This window comes from Cygnus olor, chromosome 5, assembly GCF_009769625.2.
Source record: "Cygnus olor isolate bCygOlo1 chromosome 5, bCygOlo1.pri.v2, whole genome shotgun sequence".
Lineage (NCBI taxonomy): Eukaryota > Metazoa > Chordata > Aves > Anseriformes > Anatidae > Cygnus > Cygnus olor.
Genome location: NC_049173.1, coordinates 33,477,091 through 33,495,380, shown reverse-complemented (window position 1 = coordinate 33,495,380; position 18,290 = coordinate 33,477,091). Strand labels below are relative to the sequence as shown.

Genomic DNA, 18,290 nt, shown 5'->3' with positions numbered 1-18,290 from the left:
GGCCGCGGGGCCGGGGCCCGCCGAGGGGGCGGCGGGGGCGACGGGGCGGGCGGCGGCGGCGCGAGCGGGGCGGCGGGGCCGGGCGGCGGGCCGGGGTCGGCGGGGGGCGGCGCGGGGCTCGATTGTTCAGGCCTGGGCATGGCGCCTCTCCTCCCCCCCGCCATGGCTCCCCGTGTCCCTGCTCCTCTCCTCGCAGTGAGCCAAAGTGGCCGCCGCCGCCGTCCCCGCGCCCGCAGCCGCCGCCTCCTCCTCAGCAGCAGCAGCAGCCGCGCGGGCGCCATCTTGGCGAGGCGGGAGCCGGGAGCGCCCCGCGCAACGACACGGGCGGCGCCAGCCCCGGCAGCGCGGGGCGAGAGGCCGGGCGGAGCGGAGCAGAGCGGCGCACCGAGCCCCCGAGACGCCCCCGGCCCCCCGGCGCCGCCGCCCCGCAGCCGGAGCCGGGCCCGCCGCCGCCGCCCAGGTGAGCCGCACGGCGCCGCCGCCGCCGTGCCGGGCCGGGCCGGGGGCAGCGGGGCCGAGCCGGGGCCGGGCGGGACGAGCCGCGGGGACAGGCCGCGGCCCACCCCCCCCCCCCACCGCCCGCTCGGCGGCGGCGGCGGCAGCCGGGCCTCTTCTTAAAGGCGCAGGGCCCCGCCCGCCCGCACCGCCGGGGGGTTCCACGGTACCCCCCCCCCCCCCCCCCCAATCCCCGGACCGGGACCGGGACCGGGACCGGGGGGGGGGAATTGGGGCGGGTGGGGGTGGGGCGCCGCCGGCACCTGCGGCCGCACGTGCGCGCGGGGGGCGGTGGCGCGTGCGCGAAGGGGGGGGGAGGGGGGGGAGCGGGCGGTGCCCGCGGGCAGGGCTCGGGAACGGGGCCCCCGCACCGGCACCGGCACCCCCTTAACGCGGGGGGGGGGGGGGCGGGGGAGGAGGAGGAGGAGGAGGAGGAGGAAGGAGGCGGCGCGGCGCCAGCCCCGGGCCCGGCCGCGCCGTGGGCGGCTGCGCGCTGCCGGCACCTCCTGGGCGGCCTCGGCGGGCGCTGCTCCCGCGGGGTGCGGGGGCACCGGGTGGGCACCGGGGGGAAATGGGGCGCTCCGGGGGCGGGGGGGCGCTGGCACGGGCTGCGCGGAGAGGCTGGGGGGGGGGCAGCACCGGGTGCTGCCGGCCGGGCGGGATGGAGCGGCCTGGGCTGCCGGGAGGTGCCCTGCACATGGCACGGGGTGGGAGCCGGGGGGTCTTCAAGGCCCCTTCCCACCCAGCCCGTTCTGTCGTGCTAGTTCCTTCAGGCTAACTTTGCCGTGTGCTTTCAAAATAATTAAACTAAAACCCCATTTTATATTGAAGCTTATTTATGTCTGTTTCTACAATTTTACTTTGCTCTCAGACAAATCTGTCACATGGATTTGTGCAGCGCACCTCATACAGTTACATGTCCCCAAAACGCGTGAATCAGAAATACCACTTTTGCACTGTCATTTCTCTAACACGTACACATAAGCGTAGATCCTGATACCCCCCGATTGCTGAGGTAGTGAGCAGTGAGTGAAAAGAGCACGAGGGAGGCCTGCAGCCCGAACTCTTTCCCAATGCTTAAGAGCATTTCCTTTAATTCACTTCTGGGCATCTCTCGCTTGTACTTTATTAAAGTTGCTTAAAATCCTGCGTTGCGTTTCTTGGCTGTTTAAATGAGCAAGTTCTGCTCTGCTTGGGGATAACGTAATAAGCTGTAAATTCTGCAGCAAGCACGCTGCTTGACAAGCTAAATTACATGCTAGGGGTTATTTTAGATGGCAAGAAGAAAATGGTCTTCTTAGAGCTTTCTTGGACATAGTTCCCCTTCTGTGGGCTGGGACAGAGGGAGCAAAAACCAAACCGTCTGTCTGCAGCTCGTGTTCTGTGTACACAGCGAGGGGTTGAAGCAATGTCAGAGTATGAGGGTAACAGTCGGTGCGCTTGCGTAGCGCAGGGTCTGGAAGCACCGTCAGAGGTCTCTAAGTGCTGGCGGCTGCCCTTCTGGGGCAAGACGTAATCTCCCTGAGCGACTACTACGTAGTTCGATGCCTTGCTTTCTTCTGGTTAGCTTCCTGCTAGTTTAAACGTGGAAGCAGAGCTGTGACATGCCAGCTTCTGCGCTTGGTATCTCTGAAGGTGTTCTGTGATTCACTTACGTGTGCGCTTCCAGTAAGGTTTTTGTAGAGCTGTACAGCTTTTTTTTTTTTTTTTAATAGTCTGTGACCATTATTTCTGCAATTAGAAAATTCAAGGCCTGTGTCTCAATGGCTCTTCTCTGCGTTTAAAAGCAATTAAAAAGTGGAACGGAGATCAATGAAGTGCTGTCACATTCCTTGGAAAGCGGTATAAAACCTAGCCACAAAAGCAAATCAGCAAAGTACCATATATAGAACAGTATCTAGGTTTAACTAATTTAATTACTCAGAAAAGCAATTAAAAATGACTTCTTATCCATTTCAAACCAAAAAGGTGCAAACATCTTCAGTTGTATATGCTTGTTGTTTATTCATTCAGCTTGAATTTAGTGGAGACTGAAGGCTTTTAAGTTCATATAAATATCCTCTCTGGTTTTTGAAAAGCAATGATCTCTTGTGTATCAAAGTTATACTTAAGAAATTTACTGCCATAAAAAGACTTCACGGGGATTATGTTTTACTTTAAGATCTGGCATATGGTGTACCACGGAGAATGGTTGTCAATGTAAATATACGATTATCAGAGCAAACTAAATGCTCGTCTTTTCCCTCTCAATGTTTTAGTTCTCTTCCAAGCAAAATACCTCTTCAAGCTGTTTTATGCCACCACGATTGCCTGTATTAGAGATTACATGCATATAAGGAAATTGGCAAAAATATACCAAACTGATATTATTGTACTCACATAAATTTTCCCTGTAAATCTTGATTTATTCATGTGGATGTACATGTTTGTGTCAGGAGTCGTTCTGGAGACATTACTAAGACATCCTTACAGTATTCTGCTATTCTGAGGAGAGTTAGCCTGATTGATTCGTAAATTTCTTCAAGGAAAAAAAAAAAGGATGTTAGATGTTCATTTCAGCTTGGAGAATCTCGGTGAGTTGGTGCCAAAATGCAAAACATGAAAAGACCACACAAGAAAAAATAGAGGATTGCTAAAATTGTGAGAGAACGAAAAAAGCATAGAAGGTCATATTCTTGCTCCCTTGGCTTCACTTCATCATCCTGGTCTATGGATAAAACTTTGAATGATGTAAACAGGGATATGAGAGAGACATAATTTCCTTGTGTAAGCTGGGATTTCTGCTTTTTGTCTGTTTAAATGTGTTGCCCGTGTGCTTGCACTAGTTAGAGGGAGGAGAGGCGAGAAACTGTGCTTTTGTGGGCTGAAATATTTGAGCAAGTAAGTGTGCTCTCCCGCCAGCTGTTAACAGTTCATATACGTATGTGGAGTGTGTGGCAACTGAGAGAGACACTTTGGATTAGTTTTACCTTGCTGATTTGTCTTGCATCTTAGACTTAGTTGTAGGCTGAGAATGGGCACTGTGGATTAGCTGCTGTGCTCTACCTTGTACCTGCACAGTAGCTTGTGTTTGTGCATGAGCCCTCAGGAGTGCAATTACTGTCATTATTTGCTGTAATGTTTGATGCCAGTGTTAGGCGTAAAGAAAAGAAAAAGTAATCTTCTGGGCCTTACCCAAGATGTAGACGATGCCAGTGACTGAGGAGAAGACAACTCCGGAGAACCCATCCAAAGCAAAAATCCTTTCCAGCTGGTGGGCAGGCAGAAGTTCTGACCTGCAGCGTGCCCCTTACGGGGCTTTAAATTGGTACTGGTAGCAAAAACCTGCCGGACTTCATTCAGAAATGGCCAGTAGGTATTTATTTAAACTGGGAGAGTCTACTTTTGAACCTAAGCTGCTTCATGAAAACACTGGCTTTGCTCCTTCGTTTGTGCAGGTTGATGGGTATAAAAATCAGAAACCTTGTTATAATGCATAAGTCCACTTTCCGAGGATGTCCTTGAAGGGTTCTTCTCCAGTGCTGGGTGTTTGCTTACTGATTAGACATCGTGATGGACAGACTTGAAAAACAAAGTGAATGAATAAACCCCACACCTACATTAACATGGAATTGAGCAACGCGATTTAAAGAAGGACAAGGAGGGTGTCTTAAAAAATGAACTTAGATCTTTGAAAAAATGTCATTTTGAAGGTTATTTATATGGATTTGGTAGCTGAACTCAGAACCTTGTGGTGGTATTTGACTTGTGCCTTTAATAATTGAAAGGGCCACGTGATGCAATTAAATAGTTTCAGTGTGAACTTCTGATTAGGTAAGAACGCTGAAGGATTCAAAGTGCGAGCCAGCCAGCGCAGCAGATATTTAGTTCCAAGTGCGCATTTTCTAGGCTGTTACTGCTCTGGGGGAGATGAAGGGAGAAGAGAGAAAGAAAATAACTACTGAATTTGATACTGAAACTTCAAATCAAGTTGGAGTACATCAGTAAGAAAGTTGTGATGGCAGAAGGATTACCCTGCAGCATCCAGTCATTTTACCACGTATAACACATTATTTACCTAAATGTTACCACCAGTAATGAAAAATATTCTGAAAATCTCTGTTTCTCTAGTCCTGGTTTGTTTCCAAGGTGGCAAGGAAAGAATGTCATCACCATATAAATCCACTGAAACAATGTCTTGGTGCAGTTTCATGACTGCTGTTCCCTACTGCAGTGGGTAGGGCTGTTGGGTTGCTTGCTCCCCCCCCCTTCTCTCGCGTCGGTATACAAGCAGGTTTTGCCTTTGGAAATCTTTGTTTCTTAAAACCTAGAATGGGAACAAAAGAACAGAGAATAAAGATGGATCTCTGTTGGCTTCCCAGTTTATTACTTTGATCAGGAGAGAAGCCCTGTGTGGCTGTTAGTGTATAAATAAATGAAAGCCTGAACCATTCTGTATTTAAGATGCCTCTGTAACACTGAATTTGTTTGGGGCATTTTAAAGATATTTAAGAATATTGGTAGGCTTGCCTGTGATTATTTGATTATTCAGTAGGCTGGATACCAACCAGTAGCTGTTCTGAAGACAAGAGTAATTAACTTTGTGTGTACAGGTGCCTCTTGGGACAAGGAAAATAGGAAGACAAGCAAAAGCTTGTCTTCTAGGGTGAAGCGTAGAGCCCTTGTACTGTGTCAGCACAAGGAGGACTTGGAGTATGGAAACGTAAGGCTTCTAGGACCGGGAAATAACGTTTAAGAACACAGGTATCTGAAAAAAGCACAGACAGACAGGTACTTGGCATGTCTCGCACACAACGAGGGAGTTTAGTTTGTTAAGATAGGGAATGAATGACTGCGGTCGCTGCAGAGGGTGTTACCACTTGCTTTCACGTTTGCCTACGAAGCCCGTGCGGTAGGAGTGAGCCACTTTTGAGCAAATCTCAGAGTTTTCTGGTTAGTGAACACATTTGATGGCATCACCTTTTCTTGGGGCCCTATATGCCACACAGATTAGGAAGCAGTGTTCTGCTGGGCTGTCTCTGGAGCCCAAGGAGCCCTGCGGCGGGTTGGGGACGCGGCCTGGTGGCAGCTCTGGGCCAGGGGCCCCTGGGCAGCTGGAGGAGCATCCAGCTGCTCCTTTTAGATCAGGTAAATGGTTGCGTTTGCCATGCCTCCGACCCGCTTGCTGTCTGGCAGTTAAGGACTTTGCCTCAAATCTCTCTCATTATTTTCCCTTTATTTTGCTGTTAAGCTCCTGTAGTTTTTTTAGGCTAAGTCTCATTGGGGTGAAGAAGAGCGTGTTCAGTCTGTCGTTGTCCTCAGAAGTGATGAATCCATTTGAAGTCATGGGTGCTTACTGCCCTCTTCTAGGGACAGGAGGCAGGTTGCTTTCCTACAGTGCTACCAGATGCTGAGTTTGGGGAAAGGGCTCTTCTGCAAAGAGCTGAGAGGCGAAGGATGCTCTGTGCTTCTGAGCAAAATCATTAAACAGTGGTTGCGTGTGGTGTTTTGGTTGGGAAACTGGAGTAATACAGCATTAACATAACTCATGCTAGTTCTTGTTTTATCACTCCTTTTCAAAACATATCTGTAAAGGGATCATCATATTTTTTCTGGTATGATACTCGGTGTTGAATCTTGCTCCTTACTATATATCATTTTTGTTAAGCTGCTCGTAAGATACATATCAATATCGCTACTGGGAAAGAAAAGTCTTTCCACCTTTTTGGTGTCCTTTTCTGTCCCTCCCACAATGATTTCTTCCATCATAAGCACAAGTTTCATGTTTCATCTCATTTTCTAACTTCTTTATTCTCTTCATGACCCTACCCTGTCTTTTGGAAGACAGTCTTTGATTTTAGGTAGTGCTTGTTTGTGGGTGGTTTTTTTTTTTTTTTTTTTTTTTTTTTTTTCAGACAGTTGTTAAAAATGTGGCACACATAGGTGAAAGTTTGTTGGAAAACACAAATCGTAATCCCTTTTTTGTACAGAAGGCTTTTGGGTGCTTTCTTCTGTCTGTTAACTTCTGCTTGAAACGTGTTTCATGACAGAGGTCATTTATTCTATTTCTGTCAGGTGTAAGAAGATCTAGCATATAGAAAATTGAACCTAGATAGCTTGAGTCTAAAAGTCATTTTTAACTGAGGGCTGTTATCCTGTCTAACACCTCCTGGCATGCTGCTGTTTATTCTGTGTGAGTAAAGCCATTAAATCATGACTAGGTGTTTATTAAGAAATAATAAAATTTGCTCTTGTTCAACCACTGCTGATAGTCTCAAGGTGGTAATCATTCTTTTGTAATATTGGAAGTTTTGAATCTGCTTTGTATATTGTTTTTTTGGGGTTAACAGACTTGGAAAACTTTAGATGCTGATTTTTGGACTGTGTACGTGGAGAGAACAATTTGAAGAGCAGATGCTCAATTTGTGTTTTCACTCGTATAACCTTAAAACAATTCAGTCAGTAACAATTCAATAATTGAACAGATACAAAATCCTATGCAGTAAAATAACGTGAAGTTTACTTCAGATTTGTAGTATCTCTGAGAACTAATACAAACCAGAAGAATCCTTTAGAAGAACATTTAATCTAAGTCTTTCAAAAGCTGACTATTTTTATTTTTGTCATCCAACATGTGCAAAAGCTGTAGTTAAAGGCGCTTATTTATTAGTAAATACCGTATTTATGGCATTGACAGCCTTTTCAGTTGCAGTTACAACTCTGAATTTGGAAATCAGTTAAAATTATCCTGCTGTTACTGTATCACTCATGACGTCTTTCCTAATCGAAGAAAACTACAATTCCAGTTGATGGACCTATTACTGTAACGATTGATAGGACATCTTGTGCAATAAAGAAAAGTAAAACTGCAATTGACAGAACAATGAAATGATAGTTTTGGTTTTAAAGTACATACAATGCAATACTGTGGGGTATTTTGGCGGGGGAGGAAGTCTGAGAATCCAAAGTCCTGGGAACAAATGAAAAGAAGTCAGGAAGGCTATTTTTATTATTTGAAAAAACAAAGCTGGAGTATAGTCTAAATTTGTAAATGGAAAAAGGTTGTAATGCATTGCTAATTTTATATTCCTTTTTCTTTAATGAAGATAACAGTTTAGAGGGGCAGGTTTTCTGGTCAAGCATTGTAGCTTGCGCAACAGGTAGCAGCTATATTCTGAGGGCTGTAAGGCTAGCATTGCCTTTAAGTAAGGGAAAGGCCTTACAAGTATTCTGTAGGCTGCAGCTGTGAACTGAATGATAAAAACAACATAAGAAAAGTATTTTTAGTATTTCCTTTCTGGAGGAAAGCAGCTTTATATACATATATAATTCAACTAAATAATTTAATTGCACTCATTTGACTTTCATGATACACGGCTGCCTTTTTGTAAGAGTTAAATATATTTAACAGTGAAGAAAGTTTGCTTTAGATGTTCAAGGACTGGAATCATTTTACTTTCCATTTCTATGTCCTCATTTGCTAACGCATTTGAATTATACTAGGTCAGTGCGGTGCTCATTCTTATCAAATAGCATCCATAAATTCATAATTTTGTGGTGGAAAGTTTAGTCTGAATTTCTGCTTGTTTGGTGAATATACCTATTAACTGCAACCTCAGCCTTTTGCCCCAAACTTCTTTGGTTACGTGTTAAGTATTGGCATTTGGTGTAGCATGTGTTTTCCTACTCACCTAGTTCTTTCTTGTTGGAGGTGGCAGTGATGACGATGATTTGTTGTTTCCTCTTGACAGCTGTGTGTTCCAAGGCATCTGTGCATGAGGAGAAGTTTGTTCTATGGCCTCGGAGCTGGGCGCCAGGGAGGATGGCAGCTGCTCAGAGCTGGCAAAACCCCTCTATCTGCAGTATCTGGAGAAAGCTCTGCAGTTGGATCAGTTTTTACGACAGACATCTGCCATCTTTAACAGGAGTATATCCAGGTACCAAAACCTTCTCATTAGGATTACCAAGGACAGACAAGCATTTTTATAATATTGTTCCCAGGCAACACCGTAGTAGGGGGTTTATTAGTGACTTGCTCATTATAAACTCATTTCCTGTAAACATTTTGCACTATACTTTTTACGTCACATTGATAATCAGCATATTGTCAGCCCAGGTTCAACTTGGCAAGATGTTTTAAAGCTCTTTCATAGTTGAGTGGCCAAAACTTTCTTTGCCAGCAAAAAATAGGATGAGCAAGCATTAAGTTGATTTTTTAGGGAACTGGCACGTAGCCTTAAGCAAAATGCAGACTATGTTCTCGGATGCAGCATTTGTACGACAGTAGGTTGTACCACTGAGAAGTGAGTCATCAGAGGTACACTTCTGTCCCAAAACAACTTACATTTAATTTCATCAGTGTTTTGGAACTGCAGACTTACAGAACTGTAAAGTGTGTGAGTAATAGATAACAGGTGTATTACAGGCATGTAATAAGATCCACACGAGGAGCAGAGGGGAAGAAAAATGCCTTATATCTTTCACATGTACGGTAGTGCTGAGAATGACAGTGTTGTGCTTTGGTTTGACTCAACACTTAGTTTCTTGGTTAGTTCATGCTCTTCAAATTAAAGAATCTAGTTAGAGACTAGGGGTGTGGGTTGATAGCGTAGCCAGACTGGTCTGATCATTAACTGCTGCTGAGAAGGAAATTATTAACAGTCCTATTTCTGACGTGTAGACTTAAAGCTGAGGCTGACTCAGTTCTCAGGCTTCCAAGCAAATGGCTGCATGCAAGGAAAGTTGCGTATGTGCCTCCTATTTTGTATATTTTCCTTTCGTTGTCACCGTATTATGTATCTTCTTGCAGTGATGAAAGTGAGGATGGATTGGATGACAATCCTTTGCTGCCTCAATCTGGGGATCCCCTGATGCAAGTAAAGGAAGAGCCTCCAAACTCTTTGCTTGGGGAATCTTCTGGAGTAGGAAATTCTGGGATGCTGAACACACATTCCCTGAATGGAGTATTGCAGCCAGGTAGTCATCCACTAAGTTGAATCTCTGCTTACTTCGTGGTAAGCTGGGAAAAGCATAATTTCTTAGGAAATTTGTTTTTATCTTTGTTTTTCTCTAAACAGAACCAAAGTCTGAAAAGGGGAGCTTGTATAACTTTTCTAAGCTGAAGAAAAGCAGAAAGTGGCTGAAGGTAAGAATATTGCAAAGAAAAGCAGCTGTTAGGAAATCTGAGGAGGGTCCCAGTTAATACCTTGTTGACAGTGGTAAATGAGGGATTCTGTCTTATCATTTGGTGTAGATCATGGAGATCCAAACATGTAAGAAAGTAGATAGCAGAAAAAAGTTGAGCACAGGTCAGAGCATTACCTCAAATGAAATTGGCAAATACAGTAAGTTTACAGTAAGCTTATTTGTTCCCATCTCAGTAGTCCATTTAATTTTACTTTACATGTGCTACCAAGAGCTTAGAAAGCTAGACAAACGTGTTTAAGAGCTGCCCTAAATGATCTGACGCAGTTTTAATTGTTGCAAAATATCATGTTGAAGAAGAAGCCTAAGGTGATACAGAAATGTATTAATATTTGATATCTTGCTGAAAAGAGGCCTTCAAAGGAATTCTTTAGTCTTGTACTATACTGGTCTGTTTGCTGCACTATTTTTTTGAAGTAACTGGAGTTAGACTAATGTCCCTTGCTAAGGAGAAATTAATGTGTTGTGTTGTTTTGTTTTGTTTTGTTTTTCTTTCTACATTAAAAAAAAACACTGACCAAAGTTTAAAAAAAAAAAGACATTCTACAGAGACTTCTCATCTTAGAAACATGGAGAAAGAAGAAAACGTGATGGTTGATAATAAGTATTGTTAAGATCTTGAGTAGAACAAAATAGAATTACAGTCTCTAGATTTAAGGCTTTCATTTTCATCAGGTAGTGAAATGGACAGTAGACATTTCAGTTTTGGTAGGAGCAGCATTTTAGTTAAATTTCACAGAGTATACATTCGGTAGCGTGAAGTAATTGTAGTGCACTATACAAATTACAGTAAGCTATTATGAAATACATTAAATGGACATTTGGGACTGAGCTGAAAGTTTGTTTCCTAAGATGTACTCAGTACAAGGCCCGGATGAGGAAGGAAAGAGAGAGTAGAAAGGTGGCATTATGCCATCTTTGCCTTTTCATTGTACTGCAGCCTTCTCTAGTTAGCAAAAACAGCTTGCCAAGAGGTCAGTTGAGAGCCAAACCTGGTGCAGGTGGTAGAATAGCAGGTCAGGCTGTACAAATGGTGTAGCAAAGCACCTGTAACCATGTGGCATAAAATACCCCTGCTTGTATCCTGATTTTTCTCACTGCTAGAAAGAATCTTCCAAGATTAGGAGCATCTGCAGTGGGTTTTAAAATATCTTAATTTTCATTAAACTTAGAGAAAACTACCTCCCTGAAAATCAGAAAACATGCATTTGATTAGCTGCTAAACAGTATTGTATGTCAGAAAATGATTTTCCATTTGAGGCATTTCAGTTGTAAGACACTTTGTAAAGGCTGAGTATTGTGGCTGGGCCAGGTCTGCTGGCTCTTTATTAGATAAAGGCTCAAGAGCATTCTGCATAAATAAACGGTACAGGGACTTGTGAGTGTTAAATTAGTCTCCGTTTATTCTTGTTAGAGTATCCTTCTGAGCGATGACTCCAGTGACACAGATTCACCAAGTGATGAGGATGGAGAGGATGAAGAAGAATTCTCTCTTTCAAGGGAGGAGCTTCACAATATGCTGCGATTACACAAATATAAGAAACTACATCAAAGTAAATATAGCAAAGACAAAGAGGTAAAAATCCAGAACTTTTGTAATTCCTTGATTTTTATTCTCTCTTTCAGTTGCGTTATTTTTACTGCTTTTACCTTTTTCTGAAAAATGATAACATTTTGTGGACTAGAAAATACCCTAATGTTTGATGAACTAGAACAATCTACTATCAGTTTCAGACAAGGGTTATTTAGTTAGTTATATACAGATTGAAAAGCCGTTGATCCCTTATGCTGAGAATCTCTTGATAACTTACATAGATAGTATAGGTACACGTGTACATATAGCTTCTGCAACACTCTGTTGTGTTCATTAGAGCAAATGTAGAGTGCTAGATTTGGATAATGCATACCAAAACTGAGATGCCGCGGGTTTCAAGTCTACAGTTAAACCTAAAGCAGTATATTTGCATCATCATCAAGGCAGCAAGTAGTAAGGTGATGTTTACCTTCTTGAAAGAGAGTTCTTTACTGTTTTGTGTAATTCTTTTGAGTTTTACTTGACTTGATTTTTTGCCTTACCTTTCCTTTCTATTTTAGATTTTCTTCTCATGTTCTTTTTTTCCTCTTCCTCATAAGAAAGTATCATCCTGCTGCATTTCTACATTTTTTGATATTGTGCCAAGTTTTGACTATTTTGATTCTAATAATGTATTTCTTTGAATTACAAGAGCTTTGGCAAAAAAATTAATTATTGTTTTGAATTGTGCCAGAAAGTGGGTCTCAGATGAAAGAAGTCATCCTATTCTGCTATCACAAGATGTGTATGAAACAAAAATTTGTCATTGCGTTGAAATTTCTCCAAAAGAGTGGAGAAATAGTTTTCCCACCCAAGTCTTTGCTTGTGTCCACTTCTTTCCTTTGCTTTCTCATTAACTTTTAAACCCAGATTGTGTTGGCTTCTCTTGAAATACTACGTAACTACACAAACATTCATACATCCAGTTTTCAGATAGGTCGTAATTTTCATGTTTATATGTAACCTCTATATAATTCTTTAATATTTTAGCTGAATATTGCTTTGAATATAATTTTTTTTTTTTTTAGAATTTGCAAGCTGCTGAGGCAGCTATACTTTTACTAGATAATATTCAAGTTGTTTGTTCCTGTGGAAATCTTTTAAATGCCTTTTATCTAAACTCATCCTTTGTTATCCTTTGGCATGATCAAGTAGGACATGTATGTGATTTGGGAATGCAAGCAAAACAAAGAGGAAGTCCTTGATTGGGCCGCTGCCCATAACGTGCTGCCTTGCTGGGCAGCACCTGTATAGAGCAGTATGTTTTTAAAGTGTAAGTTTCACTTGCCCGTTCTTCCCTTCTTATTTAACTGAGTGGGTTTGATTCCCTATGTAGAACATTGGAGCTACCTCTGTACGCAAAGTGGTTTCACTTTGGACACCCCAATCCTTGATAACAATGCTAAATATGGAGATGCATGTTTACTGATCTCTTATTTACAATCAAAATGTGAACTTATCTCCTGTCTCTGTTATCTGCTGTATCTGGTTTCCATGAGTGTGCTCATTTACATCCATTTCAGTTGCAGCAATATCAGTACTATAGTGCGGGATTGCTGTCTACACATGACCCTTACTATGAGCAGCAGCGCCACCTGCTAGGGCCCAAGAAAAAGAAGTTTAAAGAGGAGAAAAAATTAAAAGGTAAAGTCACTAACCTTGTGTTTTCAAATGGTTTCTGTGATTTAAGCTCCTTTCCTGTATTATTTGTTTTGAATAAACATAAATGCTCAAAACCTTTGAATTTTGCATGGAAAGCTAATAGCCAGTTCTGTCAAAGAAAAATCATCAGAAAATACTGTGCTTTATTGTCTGACCTCTAGAGAGTTAGGGTAAAAATGGGTGGTATAAATTGAAAGTTCATGGCTTTAGATTTTCTTTGTAGACCTCTGGATCTAGAATGAAATTGTCATGTAATAAATACTTCATAGTTCTCAACGGTCTTGGCAGTGTTTCAGAATCCATAAATATTGTTGTGTATCATGGTTCGTTTGTTCTTTTTTTTTTTTTTTTTTTTTTGAAAACATGATAGTTTCTTGAAAAAAAGTAAGAAGCTATCCGGTACCTGATACAGTTATTCATGAATGAGTAATTCTAGTGACATGGAAATAATAGGAAGTGAGATTGTTTTTGGAAATTAGAGGGAACTTAGAGTTGATGTCCAAAATGAGTTAAAATAGAATTACTTCTGCAACCTCTCAGCTGGACTTTCTCAGATGCATGTTTGGTGAGAAGTACAGTTTCCTTTCTTGTTTGTGCTGGCAGCATCTGTTGATCTGTAAGGAGGAAGGAAGAGAAGGCTGTGAACTGTCAGTGTAAGGTAGATTCTCTCTAGTGCAAGTACTTTTGTTTGAGCTGTTTTTTTTTGTTGTTTTTTTTAAGGAGATTATTTTGGACTTACCTTCTTCCTTCCTGTCTATCTGCAAGTTCCTTTAATGTTCATTTTTTTGCTTCTCTATTCTTGTAGCATCCATGGTTTTGCATGCTCTCAAAGAGTATTTTTAATATCTGATAATAGTGTCTGGTAGTTCCCTCTGAAAGCTGTATCTGCAGTAAGAGATAACATGCCGGTCTCTTTAATGACAGGTTTGGTTTGAAACTTACCCTACCAAATGCTGATGTTACCTTTAGATGTGTTATCTTTACATGTCTTAAATAAAATTTTACCACAGAACAAGAAGCACTATACCAGCTCCTAGGGTATGTTTCCATGCAGGGAAACATGCCATAGGAATTAGTTTCAAAACAAAGAAGTACGTGGATGGTACTAGAATTGGCAAGCATGGATAAGTTTGGCTTTTTGTTGGTTCCATGCAAAAATTGGCTAGGATAGCTTACTTAGGACACGTCTGACTAAATGTGGAAGGTCCCAAATATAGGCTAAAAAAAAAAAGACTTCATGATCATTGTTTTCATGCAGGCAAATTGAAAAAAGTAAAGAAAAAGAGGAGACGGGATGAAGATCTCTCTTCAGAGGAGTCACCACGACGCCACCATCACCAGACCAAAGTTTTTGCCAAGTTTTCTCATGATACGCCACCACCTGGGTCCAAGAAAAAGCATTTGACTATTGAACAACTTAATGCTCGTCGGCGGAAAGTGTGGCTTAGCATTGTTAAAAAGGAGTTGCCAAAGGTGAGCTTGGCTGGTGGCACTGCATTGGTGATGATAACAAGAAAGTGAGATAGAAAATTAATTCAGTGGAGAGGTGATGCTTGGAAAACTAGAGTAAAGTGAGAGCTGATTTTCTGGTGGTCATCAATGGCCACACTGATACACTGGTATCTGTAAGCAAACTGCAGTTCTAATTTCTTATCACCAATGGTATCTGAGTGGATCATGCAGTGCTTTGCCACTACTTTCATGTGGCTATCCAACCCCTTTCTATGAACAGCACATTAAACTCGAGCAGGTAATCCCACTAATCTGCAGGATAGCTATGTAATGCAAACCAGTATCTTGGTCTTGTGCTAAGTTCAGGAGAGGCATTTCCGATCGTTACAGCTTGCATATTTTTTGAAACTTAGTTCAGAAACAGCCTAGGGAAAACTTTGTCATTTACAGGAGAAGCTTTAGGCACGTTTGTGATAGCTCGGTTCTCTATCACTAGTTCTCTGATGTGTCATCAGTGGATCTTAAAACCTGCTTTTGGGTGTACACAGTTAACAGACTGAATTTCTAGCAAGTTGAGTATGACTGATGGCTGTATCATCCTTTATGGACTTATACACCAGGCAAAGGATAGGTGCAGTGTGCCAGACCTTGTATTTTCAAAAGACTGATTTTGGTGATGTGAACAACATGGGATCTACATTAACTCTAAATATCTTTGGGAAACAGTGGAAACATCTTTTGTTTAAGTGATGACAGTTGAATAGAAGAGCCCTATTTTGCAGAAGTAATAATTAAAGAAATCTTCCTGAAAACGGAGATGTTTTACATGCTTCCTTTAGGAGCTGGAGTACATTTATGCATGCCTTTGACTACGAAGGATGAAAGATGTTTCCATCAAAATCAAAAATAGTTACAGAACGTGTACTCAATTATACAATACAGTGCATGACTGAGGTTGACAGGTGTAACAGCTAAAGAATGGATACTGATATTTTAAAATACTGTAAAACTATTAACCTTTAAGTAATTTTAAGCTGGTGTTCTTTTATAGGCATACAAACAAAAAGCCTCAGCACGCAACCTTTTCCTAACCAACAGCAAAAAGGTGAGTGTTCTGCTTTATAGTGATTCTTGTATTGAGTGTAATAAGCAAGTTGTAACCTCTTTGTTTCTTACAACACTGACTATACTGGCGGGACAGTATAGGAGAAAGAACTGTGTATAAGTAATTTGTATACAGCTTTTCAATTGTAGATGTGTTATTTTGGTGTGTTTAATAAGCAATAGAGGAAACAAGCAACATAAATTTCTTAAGTATTTTTGGTTTTCATAACATTTAGTTTATTAATTTTTAATTAACTTATCTTTGATACAATAAACTTACAATAAGACTTTGGTATGCTTTGTCGGCTTTCAAACTGCCCATCCACTAGTTAGAATTTGTTGTTTTAAGCATTGTTTAAATCAAAAGGGCTCTTGGAAGTATTAAATGTGTTCATAATCTCAACTTCTATATAAGTTTAAAAATAGAAAAAAAAATCTGCTTAAATGATTGCCAAAGAAATTTATCTCCTCATCAGAGTATTATCTGAGAAGTGTCATTGTTTCTACATAGAAGGCTTTATTGTAGGAACATTTGGTAATACTTTTCTGAGCATTTTTCAAGTGTTACGTTCAAGTGCCTGATTGATTTATATGGCTAATGAAAAAGTAATCAAGCATATGGCTGAGAGTCATCAGATGCAAGATGACGTAGGAAACTTACATTCCGTATACGCATTATTAAGAAAGGGAGCATTTTCTCTGTGAGGGATGCAGAAAACAGGACCTCCTTCACTGTAGGTAGGTTCTTCTGTGGGTGTCCTTACCAGAGACTGAATTTCTTTTTGATGTCTGAGCAAATAGTCTGTGATTATTGTGTTTGTAGGTATCACAAATTGCATATTATACAAGTGAGTGATGCAGCAGACTTAAAGGTTTTGAAATTGCACTCTTTTCTGCTTTGTTTTCATTTTGTTTGATCATTTGAAATCTGTGTGATGGAATTGTTGATGTGCAAATTTTAGTGGAGGAAAAAAACAACTGTCACAAACATCAAACCCAGCAATTTTGGCCATTATGACAGTGACATTGATTTATGTATACTAGAATGAAAAATGACATTGTATTATGCTTCTTTATGAGATGGTGAGAAAATTGTAGGATACTCCCCCACTTTCCAGCGTATTAACATGTGAATGCAATTGTGTGCTGCCAATATTGCCATTGTAGCAGCCTTATTAAAACAGCAAGAAAGAGCGGGTACCACGGAAAAATGGAATAGAGGAGTCAGAGATGCAGGTCTCCTGAGTTCCTTTCAAAGACCTATCCACCAGATCAATCCTTTAAGTATCAAGCCATGCTGCAGCTGTCTTTGGATTTGTATGCATCTCAGGAAGTTTTTGGAAGTTCATGTTGTCTCACACTGTTTCAAAAGCATTACTGCTGAGTGAAGTATCATAGTTTTTCTCTTTTGAAGGATAAGACTTGGTTGTAATTAAATTTGATGTTGTGTATTGCTGGCTTTCTCTAAATCTGCCCATTTTTCTTATGTATCCAAACCTCATTTCTCCCTAGCTTGCCCATCAGTGCATGAGGGAGGTACGTCGAGCTGCTCTCCAGGCCCAGAAAAACTGTAAGGAAACTCTGCCACGGGCACGTCGTCTTACCAAGGAGATGCTTCTCTACTGGAAAAAGTATGAAAAAGTAGAAAAAGAACATCGGAAACGAGCTGAGAAAGAGGCTCTGGAACAACGCAAGCTGGATGAGGAGATGAGAGAGGTACAGCAAAACCACAAATTGCTGATAATTCATCTCCTGAGGAGACACAGAAGTGATTAAATGATTTGAGTTTCTAAATCTGGACCACCAAATTCAGATATTTGTTCAGTTTCAGTGGTATTCCATCTATTTCTTCTGCTATCTTAAAATTCTTTACATAATTCTTCTGACATTAGCTAGAGGTGGTAAGAAGCCTTTGAACTACTTAAATTCTTTGTAAGTGAGTGAAATAGAGGAAGGAATTAAACAAACAGCATGTGTCTTGCTGACACATACATAACTCAGTGTTACTAAGTGCCAGCCTTTTGTGATGATTTGCTCATCATTCTGAATCCAGAAGGCAAACCATCTTTTTGTTCACTTTTTTTTTCCCCCCTACTGTAAACACATCATAATTTGTACGTGCCTTCTGTATGGTACTTGCAGAAATTGTTAGCAAAACTGTTGGGGCATACAGAGTTGAGAATTTTTATGTGATCACTTTTGGGTTGGTCAAGTGACTGATTCATGGACTCTTTTAAAGAGTGGTAAGGGTATAATTTAAGAAAAAAAAACTTCCTTGCCAAAGTTCTCTGGTGGATTATAGTTGTTACCTTACAAGTGCAGTGATGAGCTGAGGTTGAATCTTCAAAATACCTTATGGTTAGTTTTATGCTTAAGCCATTAGATCATGTTTTTATGTATAGTGCTTCTCTCTATTCTTGAAAATTTGTAGATACTTTGTGATGGTTTCAACTGGCTTAAATTAATGGACAAATTCCACTGTATCATTTTTTAGCTAGAACCTAAGAATGAACAGTTTCTGAAACATCTTGCTGAACCCTGGACAATGATAATATCTCAGCAGTATGCATTTCACGTGTTCTTTCACAGTTCTCTGTACTATTAAAAAACAGAATGTTGGAGTTACCTGCTGTGATTGTCTTGAGGGTTTTTTTAGCTGCTTGGTTCATCTACTGTAGACCTCTATACTGCTGTTTTGTAAATCTTTCGATTTTCCAGTGTGCATAAAACCTTTAAAAAAAACTTTTAAACTTTCTTTCAGGAGATTATGGTATTCTTTGCCATGATTGCTGAATTTAAAAGAACATTTCATTTACAGCAA

The 18,290-nt window shown here is 41.3% G+C and overlaps 1 protein-coding gene across 1 annotated transcript in view; it reads left to right on the top strand.

Moving 5' to 3' along the window:
• The first annotated feature begins 141 nt into the window (after window positions 1-141).
• INO80 (INO80 complex ATPase subunit) overlaps window positions 142-18,290 on the top strand; it is a 68,159-nt gene continuing 50,010 nt past the window's right edge. Inside the window, exons 1-9 of the mRNA XM_040558309.1 lie at window positions 142-460; window positions 8,226-8,411; window positions 9,284-9,450; window positions 9,552-9,619; window positions 11,093-11,254; window positions 12,775-12,895; window positions 14,172-14,386; window positions 15,417-15,470; window positions 16,982-17,185. Coding sequence (XP_040414243.1) covers window positions 8,269-8,411; window positions 9,284-9,450; window positions 9,552-9,619; window positions 11,093-11,254; window positions 12,775-12,895; window positions 14,172-14,386; window positions 15,417-15,470; window positions 16,982-17,185 — 1,134 coding nt within the window. The 5' untranslated portion in view covers window positions 142-460; window positions 8,226-8,268. The remainder of the gene's footprint in view (window positions 461-8,225; window positions 8,412-9,283; window positions 9,451-9,551; window positions 9,620-11,092; window positions 11,255-12,774; window positions 12,896-14,171; window positions 14,387-15,416; window positions 15,471-16,981; window positions 17,186-18,290) is intronic.